A 13,486-nucleotide genomic window follows, 5' to 3' on the forward strand; every position below is an offset into this window, starting at 1 on the left:
TTAAAAATAAGTTTTCTAACATCCAAAAGGCAAATTCCAAAACTTAGTTATTTTTAATTGCATCTTAAATGCATAATCCATGTAGGAATGTAAAAAAAAATCCTGGGGAAAATCCTCAATTTCCAATTTGCAAAATGAAAAAAATTCTCATCAAAAAAGTCTTGGGAGTTACTTTAAGAACTGAGACAGATGTCATCTTGTAATTGAACAGCTTTTGTTTTGTGTCAAATAGCATAAAAATAAGACCATCTTAAACTTAGTCTATTTTTAGCTAAAATTTAGATATTTACTTTCCAATGTTAGATATTATTTAAAAAAAATATTAAAAGTTTCCAAAAACCAAGACAGATCACTCATTCACGCATGTGTGTACACACACACACACACACACACACACACACACACACACACACACACAAACTCAAGAAATTAAATATCCTAGGAAAAATCATAGTAAGAAGACCCTAACAACTCACACACAGTCAGCAACTGGCTGGAAGCACTTACACAATTGGCCTGTTAGAGGATGGTGCCTGGGTGATTACAGTACTTGAGGTTGGTGAAGGTACTGCTTGTTGAATAATTACACTTGAGTCAGAACTTGTGAGCAGCACATTAGGAACCTGTAATGATGCTGGACGAACGATAGCTGATGTGGGCTGTGCAGTTTGTGCCAATGGTACTTCCTATTTAATTTTAAGATAAATAAAGGGTGGTATTTAAAAATGCAAGTTAATTTATGTACCTCAGTGAACAGAATGTAACACATTTCTGAAAGCAACCACTAGATAATACTTAATGACTCTCCAAAGAAATTAATATCTAAAGCTAATTAAAATATCTCAGATACAGTTGTAAAGTTCAAATGCAATCCTCAAAATTTAAAAAATGAGCCTGCATTTTTGGTTCAAAGTGTCTTCCTATCAGCTTAAAATAAATTAGGCTAGGCTACTTAGCAATGATTCTGTGAGAAATACAAACACAATCCACTGTCAGAAATCAAAAAACAAAACCCAGAAGGGATTGCCCTATCCAATTTGCTTATTATAATGCATAAACAAGAAAATGATCCAGCAAAGTAGGATTATGACTTAAACAAATTTGGTGTTTAGAAATGTTTTAAGATGCCAGGCAGTGGTAGTACACACCTTTAATCCCAGCACTTGGGAGGTAGAGGCAGTCCTAACTCTGAGTTAGAGATCAGCCTGATCTACACAGTGAGTTCCAGGACAGCCAGAGTTACACAGGGAAATCCTGTCTTGAAAAACAACAACAAGTTTTTAAGACATTTTTAAATTACTAAAAATGTTTTCTAGTTTCAGATAGTATCAAAAGACCAAGTAATGCTGGCATTGTACATTATACACAATTAGTAACTATTGCTGAGAGCTTCCCAAACTGAAGGAAAATAGAATGTATGAATCAGCCAGGATGATTCTTAAATTATTTCCCCATAGTTTTACAGATTACAAAAGAGAGATGAGGGCCTTACCCAGCACTCCTTAACTAGTGTATTCTTTTGAACCAGCCTTTATGCTGCTACCTAAAGTCTTATTAAGATACTTGGAAGGAGAAATTGGTAACATTCTTAACTACAGCTTTTCAGTACATCTGAAACTTAAAACTCAAGAACTTGTAAGCAGAGTGATAATAAATGAGTAAAACAGTCAAGGAAACTCCCCAACACAGTAGAAGTTAAATGTTCAACAATAATATGGTAAATGGAAGGATTTAGCAGAGGATAAGGTAGAGCTGGATAATGTAATAGTGTGGGAAGAAAAACTTGGAAAAAAAAATCTGATCTGATATTGAAAGAATCAAGAGGAGAACATGCTAAGGTGAAGGAAACAATTTTAGGTGGAAAATCCATGGGCTATTTGATGAGAATAGCAGGAAGTGAGGATGGATGGAGAGATGAGTCAAAACTCAGAGGCCTTTCAATCGAAATCAGAGGAACGAATATAAATTTTCTTAAATTGCAAATCTTTAAGGACTTCAAGGTAGGCAAAGAACAACTCAATGAACTTTTAAGTTCCCTCATGCAGACCTAAGGAAAACAGATTAGATACAGAAGCAGGTTAGAAACAAGTTTTAGCCTGGCATGGTGCCATGCACCTACCTACATGCAGTCCCAGCAACTTGGGAAGCTGAAGCAGGACCATTAATATGAAACCAGCTTGGGCAACAGAAAGAGACTCTGTGTTTTGCAAGACAAAGAAAGGGATCAGTACTGTTGAGCAGTCTAGAGAAGAACTCCCTTGGCCTGGATTCCCTCTCAGCAGTGGAGGTAGGGAGGGAGAGAAGCAGGGTGTCAGTGACATAGCTGAGAGCTGAGACAAGGACACTGAACACACCAGGGGAAGAGTCAAAGCTGATTCTGTAAATCAATCTCCTAAGATTTGTTCTTGCTTTCAAGGTCAAGTTAGAAAACAAAGAATTGAAGGTGACCCCTAAATGTTTGGCTTAGTAAGTAGATAGATACAGACTTTTCTTTCTTTTTAGGGGGTGGGATGGCAGGAGTGGTCTTGCACAGGGAGGGGAGTAGGATCGTTAAAATTTGTTTAGTAGTACAGGCTAGCCTTGAACTTGCAATACTGACACTACTTTGCTAGTGCAGGAATTACAAGAATATGCCACCATGCCTGGCCGGAGAAAATGTTCTCAGAAGAGAAAATTGAGGAAAGAATTAAGGGCTTTTGTTTCAGACATAATAAGATGTTCCCTAGACATAGCAAAGGAGATGCCAACACAGAGCTAGATACAAGTCTGACAATCAGGAGGGATACCTGGGCTGGTATAAATTTGGGATTACCTAAAAGAAAATTAAAACAGAGAAGGAGGTCCAGTACTGATTTTACACAACTTAGCCTGACTATGTACTACCTAAAGGAACGGAATGCAGAAGGAGCACCCCTAGAAGATGATAAAGTAGCCACAATGAATGAAAATTAGTAAACGTAAAGGGGAAGGAATGCTCTGCGGGGAAATAAAACTGTTCTCAGGATCTATAGTAACTGTAATAAATGTGGAAATGACCATATGTTTAGAAAGATGAGGATAATTAATATATCATTAAAAGTTACGATTTGGGGGCCAGGCGGTGGTGGCGCACGCCTGTAATCCCAGCACTTGGGAGGCAGAGGTAGGTGGATCTCTGAGTTCGAGGCTAGCCTGGTCTCCAAAGCAGGTTCCAGGAAAGGCGCAAAGCTACACAGAGAAACCCTGTCTCCAAAAAAAAAAAAAAAAAAAAAAAAAAAAGTTATGATTTGGGGAAATCTCTAATAAAAGGGAATATGTACTTAGTTTTAAGATTTCTGAGGTTGGGGCTGGGTATGCAGCTCAGTGGCAGGGTACCCGCCCAGTATGAGTTCAATTCAATACTAGGGGAGTAGCAGTACAAAGTAAGGATTTAAATAAAGTATTATAGTATTATAGTATTAAAGTATTTAAATAAACCATCTGTTTGTGATTCAAGATAAATGTTATTAGTCAAAAAGTTTTAAAAAAATGAGGAACTTTATAAGTTACAGTAAGCCAGGTGAATTTCTTACTTAAAGAATTAAAAGGTACACTTAGCATAGTCTACATACAAGGTTTGTCAAATTTACAGTGGTATCAAGTAATGTCCTAGGCCTTCATATTCACTTGAGACTCCCTCCCTTAAGTCTTGCAGTGTAAATTCCAATCTGTAAGCTCTACTCCCTGTAAGGGCCCTATATTAGTGTTCCATTTATACTTTTTAAACTGGTGGTTGCTTGGTTTCTTCTTTGGTGTGTGTGTATGTCTGAAACATATGAATATATGGGGATGTGTACACAGTTGTGTGGGGGTGCAGGCATGCACACATAGAGGCCAAAGGACAACCTTTGGGTATGAGTGACAGTTCCTGGGCACTGTGTAAGCTGGGTAGCAGGCCTATATGTTTCTGGAGATTTTTCCCATCTCTGCCTCCCACCTCCCGCTAAGGGCACAAAGGAATTACAGGTACTAGTGCTACTACATCTGGTTCTTGTGTGGGTTCTGGGGATCAAACTTCAGGCTTTCAGGCCTAGGGAACAAGTTTTACTCACTGAACCATCTCCCTAGTCTGCATTTTAGTCTGGGGCCTACATAGTGTAAGAAGAAAACTGATTCCTACAAATTGTCCTCTGACCTCCACATGCCATGCACACCCACGAATATAAACAATAAATAAAGGCATGTACAAAAATTAAATTTTATGAAAGGTAGTCTTTTCCACAGTTCTAACCTTTTCATCACTGGTAGTAGACTCTGGGTGAGGTAAAGGGCTATCCTGGTGAGTTGTTTCTACAACAGAAGGTTCCTCAATTTTGCTTCTTATGATGGGAGTTGCCAGAGGGGACAAATCTAGAGGCATCTAATGCAAACAATAAAGACAATTTTGTAAAAGGTTAAAATGTGGCCAATCAAAATGTTTCAATTTATTGAGAAACCAGGAAGTGAAAACCATCATTTCTTTTCCATTAGAAGTATTTTTCTTTAACATCATGGTTAACAACATACTTTTTTAATGTCATCCTCTGAAGCCTTCTTGAATTCATTCTCAAACGGACTTGCCAACTCATTAAACAAACCCACTTCTTCACAGTTTTTTAGGAATCTTGTTGGTGTTGGTGTCTGATCTGAAATAAATGTCAAAAGTGAGTACACAAATAGAAAAGATCATGCTAAGATTCTAAAATGTTGCTAGCAAATTAACAAATTAGTTGCATTGACTCAGTCACATGCTATTTCTCTCTTTGAAGAGATGTCTTTCTTTAAAACAAACAAAATCTGGTTTAGCTTTATTTTATATCAAGGTATTTTCCCAACTTCATGAACCATAAAAGTTCTTTTATGCTTAATGTACTACTCTGAGTAGAGTGACATAAAGCATAGTCTGGAGAAATTACTATTATTTAACCCAGTGATAAGAATTTTTTAAAGTTACACCATCAAAAATTATGACTGTTAAATGCATACAATTTAGAGAAAGTTAATGAGCGCACATGCATGTTTTATCTTGGCATGTTGAATTAGCTGTTCATAATGTATTACGAACTTTGATATACAATTTTACATCAAATTACTGAAAGAAAAAAAAAGTTAAAGTTCCCCCCAAAAAACAAAACCCTTATTACTACTATGCAGTAAAGCATATTATAAAAACTGATGAGAGGGTATATATAGAAAAGTCACATGCCAAAAGAAATGTTCTAGTGTAATTAATAAGAATGTGAACTCAACTTTTTTACAGCCTGAGCTATTTCAACTATACTTGAATATGTACTCATTGATATGTATGTTAACATATAAACTGATTATTAATGTACTGTTTGTAGAACAAATGAATAAAAAACAAAATTTACAAGTCTTCCAATTTAGTCATAATTTTGAGGGATATTTGTTTACATTAGAGTTGGTAGTACATTAAAAATTGATTCACATTTTATGCATTTTAGGGCAGCAATTTTAGAGATCATACATGGAATCTAGTCTAATTAGTACAGCACTGGTTTAAGATAAAAATCTGTTTAGCTGAAGGTCAGATATTTGCTAATTACTGAGTTCCTATAGGGAGTATTACAATTTTATCTTCACCCCTAACATGGACTGTGTATAGGTCTTTAACAAAAATAATTCTCTTATCATACATGTTACACATAAGGCCGGCTTGTCTTAGTGTAAACAATACCAGAATTATTGTAGGGGTCCTTACAACATAATCTTACCCATTATTTAATCTTTAACCTATACCCTATTTTTTTGCCCCAAAGACCTCCAAAATAATATTTTAATAAAGGTTTTGTAGGTATGTATCGGCTTAAGTCTATTTTAGTTCAGATCAGTCAAATATAAGTGACTATTGTCCAATCCTAAAGAGTTTGTCTACGCTGACTGGGATGGAGACAACCTCCAAGACGGAGAGGCAGGAGTCTGGGAATGCGCAAGCCGGAATCATTTTCATTGGCATTGCTGGCACCGTCAGACTTGAGAAACGCCATCACACGCACAATTGGTTAACATGCAGATTGCTTAGGGCTCTTGATTATCATGCATTCTATCTATACTTTATGTTAAACTCTTTATCTCAAGGTTAGTAAAAATGCTATGACTGTATATGTTCTATTTTTATACTGTACTAAATGTAATCAGAAAAGTAATTTCTAGAAATCAAATTGAAAACATTCTTGAGATAAAAGTTTACAGAGAGAATGTCTAACACAGTAAATCTCAAGGAAACAAGGACTTTTTTTATCCAAGAAAACACTTTCTAGGTATTTGTAATTTTGTTTACCTACTGTCCTTTAATTTTTGTTGTGATCCTACTTATTTACATATTCCAAAGAAGTGCACACTTCACTGTTCTGTGTCCTTTTACTAACAGTCCTGAGGATATGTCAAAAGTTCTCCTCAATAAGTTGTTTTTTAACAAATCACTAACTTTTTGCTTCCTCTCATTTATTTATTAAAAAAATTATGGTACACACAGGAGGAGCCATCTGATATTGGCTCAATATCTTATCTTCCCAAAGCACTGCATATGGTGTTTTGATCTCTAGAGCAAGTAATAATTTAAAATAGTAATACTATTCAGTATTCAAGTTAATGCTGGAACTACAGATAGGATAAGCTGAGCTTCACAAAACAAAGAATTTTAGTTACAGTCATGATATACATATCTGTAGTTAAGATAGAAAAAAGAGCTACATTATATGTAAAATGACACAGAACTTACCCCAATATTTATTTAGAAAAGAAACAAATATACTGAAATTATGTATTATACAAAAACATAGAAATGTGGATACATATGAAACATCAAAAACAGCTAATATGGGATAGAGTGATGATAAGCTAATGCATGAATTGGGGTTTCTCTTTTCACATATGAAAAATAATGATCTGCTCAGGGTGATACCACATGGTTACAGGGTTGACACACATACACACATACAAACACTAACTGAACTTAGGTCTCCTGTATGAAGAGTATTTTATTTAATTTTCAGTGCTGAGGATTAAAACCAGTGCCTTGTGCATGAGCACTATACTACTGATCTACATGCCAGCTTCAGAGTATTATTAATAAAACATTTCTTTTTTTTTTTTTTTCCTGGAGCTGAGGACCGAACCCAGGGCCTTGCACTTGCTAAGCAAGCACTCTACCACTGAGCTAAATCTCCAACCCTTAAAACATTTTTTAAACAAAATTATAATGTCCAAGTTTGCTAAATATTTCTGCTCCACAGGAAGTGCTTGATCATTTACTATCTTGGAAAGTTTTAAAAACCAGATGTGTGACAGCTAAAAGAACACTAAATATCTACGAGTTAATTATCAGGTAAATGTCCACTCTGTAGAAGGCACAAATATTCCAAGGGTTCTAACTAACTTCCATAAAACTGACTTCAAGTGGTTATTTGAAAAGCACACATAAAAGTGAAATGAATGATCAAAAGAACATATGGAAACGTAATGGGTAAATACATGTTGCCAACATTTAGTATAAATGAAGTAATTGGAGTATCACCAACTATAGTATTTACAGAAATACACAAAAATTGTGCACATTCTGGGTGAAATAGTATATAAGCCATTAATAAAAGCATATACTAACCAGCCACAATGACACTGTCATTACGTGCTGGACCAAATTTCAGTGTCATCTCATGTTTATGTTTATGGACAGCCAAATGATCCTCGTTGGTAAAACGCTGTGGCAAAAAGTTTTAAAATACAGTTAAGATTTTCAATTTGATCAAAGAAAACTGAAAAGGATATCAATTTCCACAACATGTACAACCACCACTAACAGTGAAATACCAGCTTAAAAACTATAAGATAATTGATCTACTGTTAGCACACAAAGACATACATACTAGATTCAAATAATCAGAGAAACCCACTATTGAAGAATAAGAAATGATAGTATATGACTCATTTGAAAGATTGAAAATAAAACCTGAGGCAAAAAAATTAATAAAATGGACCATTACTCATCTTTTATTATGTCAGAGAAATACGAAATCCACAGTTCAAAGACTTTACAAAAATACTGTTTTTACTTAGATATAAGGTTACTTACCACTTTTTAACTGAGAATATTCTAAATGTGACTCTTGTGCAAATTAAAAAATAAATCTGAGGCCAGGCATGGTGGTGTACACCTTTAATCCCAGCACTAGGGAGGAAGATCTTTGTCAGTTTAGGCTAGCCCGGGTCTACATAGAGAGTTCCAGGTCAGCCAGGGTTACATAGTAAGATCCTGTCTCAATTAAAAGAAAAGAAAAAGAAAAAAGAAAATTTAAAAAAAAGGAAAAAATTTGGCTTTATATTCTAAAGAATTCCTGTGTTCTTTAGCAAAGAAACAGCAACCACAAAACGATACATCAATTTACTTCAAATTGTTTTAATCTACAAAAGTGATTTTTAACATCATAGCTCATATTAAAATGTATGCATGTTTAAAGCTGTCCTCACCTTCTACCGGGTCAGTACCACATGCCAACAGTGACACAGCACATTCATGTTTAAACACCTATGTGTCTGGAAATCAACCTTTCCAAGAGCTCCTTATCAAGCACTACTGTTTCCCAAAATAAGAACCAGTCATTTATTTTGCCCATTTCCTGGTTCAAAAGTTAAACCAAGCCCCACTCTTTTCTATCATTTTACAAATGGGAATGTTGAAATTTTAGTCTAACTTAAGAAATCTGGCACCTAGTTAGTACCTATTAGCATCCTAAGTCCTGCACACAAACCCCTAACTTCAATTTTTTAAAAAGGCTTATTTTATTTTTATTTATGTTCAATGTATGTGTCTATAGATGTCTGTAAAAGCAAGAAGATACTGGAGTCCACAAAATTATGAGTCACCTGATATGGGTGCTGGGAATCAAACTCCAGGGCCTCTGAAAGAATAACTCTCACTCTTAATTGCTGAGTCCTCTCTCCTACCCTCCAGCTTCAAGTTAGAAGCCCTTCACCAAAGCCCATTATGCTTTGAACTTCCATTATTTTTTATTACTATTATTTATTATGCAATAAAATTATTTCAGTATTATTATTTCATTATTTGGCCAATCACTATATAGACTTATCTTCATGTCTACCCTTCTGCTAACTGAAAAAAGGAACTCCTTAAAATAAGTTGATTCTTAAAATCAGGGGAAAAAACTACTAAGCTACATTAAAGAAAATCACTGTACTTTACTTATAAAGGCCAATAGAAAATTAACCACTATTGTATGAAATCATTACTACTTTTTCAGAACCTGTCTTATCTCCATATTGAAAGAATTGTCCATTGCTTCTGTCCTTTGCTTTACTCATTCATTAACTATCCATTCACCAGTGGACACAGGGGCAATCCAACTCTTTCCCACTCAGGCTATCTTCTTATTACTTTATCCTTTTGAGAGCCCTCCCCAAATCCTGAGAAATTAGTAGTGGTTCTTTTAACAAGCACACCAGAAACAAAGCTCTTAAGACAACGAACACTTTGCAGAGCTTATTGACATTGTTTGTTGCTTTTTATCCTTGGATTAAAATTCTCAGTGCTATGCTTTACATTCCACATTAAAAGTACCTGCATATAAGATTCATCTTAGGTTCCACAGAACCTCTCCATGTGATTTTTCTATAGAAGGGAATCATTAAAGCATTTACTTGTAAACTCATCTTGGTATAAGTGGCACATTTAAGAAACCATGAAGTTATCAAAATTAAGAGGTAAAAACTCAGGAAATTTAACCTAGAGTTTTTATTCACTAATGTCCTCTGCTTGGATTAGTTTGGCCACAAATATCAAGGAGCAATTGGAGCTGAAGGTGTAGTCTAGTGGTAAAGTGCTATGTACAAGGCCTTAGGTCTGTTGCTCAGCAGCAGCAATAATAACCCAAAACCACAAAAAACCCTAACCAACTAACCAAATATACTACAGAATAACACTGTCGGCTGTGTAATGAGAAAATGAAAGCAAACTGTCTTAAGTTAAAAAGGAGTGACTGGACAAAAACATAAGTGTTATATATTCATAAACCCTCCTACAAGATCCAAAGATCAAATGAACTATTAGTTACAAAGGGATTATAGGTATTCTTTATATACATACACAGCTACATTTTTTAATGTGAAGGAACACTCATATTGGTATCTAATACAGGTGAATCTGACCTTGGGAAATCATCTGAGGAATGTGTATTTAACAAGAAACTTAGAGAGTCAGAGTGAAAAATCAATCTGATTAAAATGAGAAAAAATGTTTATATATGAAGGAAATGGGTTCTTTTTCAATAAATACTTAATATAGTAACTATTATATGATGAGATAAAATTTATAATTTATGTGATTTATTTTTTAGACAAAAAGTTTTTTAAGAACAAACTTTGAAGAATAATGATAATAATATTACTGGCAATTTTATCATATTGAATTAATACAATTTCTTCTAGACAAAGTCCAACTCCAATGCACAATACAACAGACATATACAAAACCCAAGTATTTCTCTCAATAAAAACAAGTGCTTGAGCATAATATCTCAATGAACAAGGTTGGAAGGAAGTAAAAAAAAAAGTTTTTTGGATAGGACCTTAGAAAGTTAGAAAAAGGGTAATGGCCAGATTGGAGAAGGGCGATTGGTGTAGAGTCCATAGTAAATTAATGTAGGTTCTTTCTTTCTTTTTCTTTTTTTCTTTTTTTTTTAATGGAGCTGAGGATCAAACCCAGGGCCTTGTGCTTGCTAGGCAAGCACTCTACCACTGAGCTAAATCCCCAACCCCTAATGTAGGTTCTAATAGCTGAGAAATTTCCAGGGCTTGGCCATGTCTTTTCAGATTTTATTATTGGGGTGGGGTGAAGTGTTACACAGACTACAATACCTATGCAGGGGTCAGAGGACTATGTGTTGTTGGTTCTCTCCTTTCTATCTTTACATAGGGGTTCCAGGGATTGAACTAAGGTTGCCAGGCTTCTGTGACATGTGCTTTTATATGCTAAGCCATCTTTTACCAGAATTAACTTCCTAAGAGTCGGCCATTCTGTGGTTTTATAGTTATTTTCATGCTATATTATTATTACTACTATTTAACTTTGTTAAATAGGTAGAAATAAGTTTTGATGTCATCAGGGTAACAGTTCTTTGCTAACTCTTTCCTTAGTTGAAAAGGAACTCAGCCAGGCAGTGGTGGTGCACTCCTTTAATCCCAGCACTCAGGAGGCAGAGCCAGGCAGCTCTCTGTGAGTTCAAGGCCAGCCTCGTCTACAGAGCAAGATATAGGAAAGGCACCAAAGCTACACAGAGAAACCCTGTCTCCGATAAAACCAAAAGAGCAACTCTATTCAATAGCAAGAAGTTACTGATTAACACACATATACCTCCACTGATGCTATGGAACAATCCTTTTCTACACTATGAATATGTATCACTCTCATTGGTTAATAAAAAGCTGACAGGCCAGTGGCTGGGGAGGAAGTTAGGTGGGAAAGCCAAACTGAGAATGATGGGAAGGAGAGTAGAGTCAGAGGGGATGCCAGTGAGCAGCCCAGGAAGACATGCTAGAGGACAGGTAAAGCCACGAGCCACATGGCAATGCAAAGATTAATAGAAACGGGCTAATATATGAAATGTAAGAGTTAGCTAGTAACAAGACAGGGCTATCAGCCAAGCATTTGTAAATCATATTCAGCCTCTGAGTTGGTTAGGACAGGAAACATCTGTTTACATATGGTGTTCTAATGTGTGGCCGAAATTTCCACATAAAACCTAACCCACAAAGCTTAAAAAAGGATTTTAGACACAAATGAACAGAGTCAAGCATGGCTTCTTGGTAGCTGCCTTTTCTCTGGTGGCCTGTTTGCTTACAGTGAGCAGAGGTATGATTCCTTTAAGAGATGGCTTTAAGGCTTTATGGCTCGGTGATAATAGCAAAAAATGGGAGGCTCTTTTAAGGGGCCCTGTTACCAAACAGTTATATGGTGTTTATGAGCAGCTGGTGGCATACTACCCAGTGCTGGCTTTTTAGGGGGTAAAAATGTCTCCCAGAGCTAGCAGTAAACTTACCTCTTCTGCCATGAGACCAGGCTCTGAGAGAACTGAGGGAGGAGCCAGCACCAGCACACCATGATCTAAGTTACACAACAGTTTTTTTCTCATTCAGATAGAAAAGGTTACAGATGCACAATAAGGACAGATTCACACAAAAAGCCTCTAAACAGGTCAAAGTATGCTTAAAAAATGTGCATAGGCTAGGGAGAGAGAAGAAAAAGAATATATACAGTCTTAGATTAAAAAAATATACTTTTAAAATAATAAAGTCCTTAAAAAAGAAACAATAATAAAAAATACAATAAGCCATGTAAGGATGGAAAATACAGAGTCTGGACACTGTATGTTATTGTGCTGTCTTTAAACTTTGTGACTATTAATGAACACATGATAACTGCTAAGAGACATTGATTATGAAAGCTTCTAAATTAAACCAACCTCTGTATTTTAAAAATATCCTGACTTCAAAATTTAGTCAAAAGATATGTTACCTTGGGAAAGAGGTTCTGCTTTTATTTCTACAGGAAATGACAGACTTCAGAAAAATCAGGTTTTATCAAGGAAGACAACCCTCCACCCCCCAAAAAAATCTCCAATGGGCAGAGTGCCTCTGCTTCAGTTTCCTCTGAACTCTGGATCCAGAACAGTTTCAAGGCTGTTGGTTGAGATGATCTGGCCTCACAAAATACTCCAGTCAGGACTTGACCATAACCCTGAATTTTCTCAGGGTCCCCCAAAGATTACCAGCATCCCCAATCAACAGGAAGTAGTCTAGAGAACTATGCCCATATTTCCAAAACTAAATTATTAATGTTTGTCCTTGTTTAGAGGTTAGTTGTGATTGGTCAAGGTCAGAAAAAAAGCTAAACAAAGAAGTTAAATTCAAAGATCTCTTTCTAACGGAAAAAAGGGGGAGATAACATAGAGATGATGAAATAAGAAGGAAGATTACTAAATCTACTTTAGTCCAAAAAACAACTATTAATTTTACATATTTTACATTAGTATGGATTTTGGTTTATTGATACAAATTTAAAGTTAATTTTGTTATATGGTGTGTAGATTTCTATTCTTGTTTAGGCTATTATGTTTATGCAGCTCATTTAAAAATATAATATATAATTAAGAAATACAGATTAATAGTCATCTATAATAGCAAACTTATAGTCATGTTAGTTAGGATTTCAAAGTAATACAGAGATATATTTCAGAAGGCAATCTTTAAACACTTCAAAGACCCACAGAATATGGCCTTTAAAATGTTTTAAAAACTTAAGACTTTTCTTGACAGTGAGACATGTCTGTTCCTGGAAGCATCAATTATGCCAAAGAGGATGATGGATATCGAACAAACTCTATATGGAATTTGTTTTCTTTATGGCAAAAAAAAAAAAAAAAGCCTGCCCTTGCCTCAATTGTTGATAGATACTGTC

General features: G+C 35.4%; 1 protein-coding gene across 1 annotated transcript in view; it reads right to left on the reverse strand.

Annotated features, from left to right (window-relative positions):
- The window catches only part of Atf2 (activating transcription factor 2), a 91,055-nt gene that overhangs the window by 31,089 nt on the left and 46,480 nt on the right, over positions 1 to 13,486 (reverse strand). Inside the window, 4 exon segments of the mRNA XM_036184773.1 lie at positions 508 to 686; positions 4,250 to 4,378; positions 4,525 to 4,643; positions 7,622 to 7,718. Coding sequence (XP_036040666.1) covers positions 508 to 686; positions 4,250 to 4,378; positions 4,525 to 4,643; positions 7,622 to 7,718 — 524 coding nt within the window.

Source organism: Onychomys torridus, chromosome 4, assembly GCF_903995425.1.
Source record: "Onychomys torridus chromosome 4, mOncTor1.1, whole genome shotgun sequence".
In the NCBI taxonomy this organism is placed as follows: domain Eukaryota; kingdom Metazoa; phylum Chordata; class Mammalia; order Rodentia; family Cricetidae; genus Onychomys; species Onychomys torridus.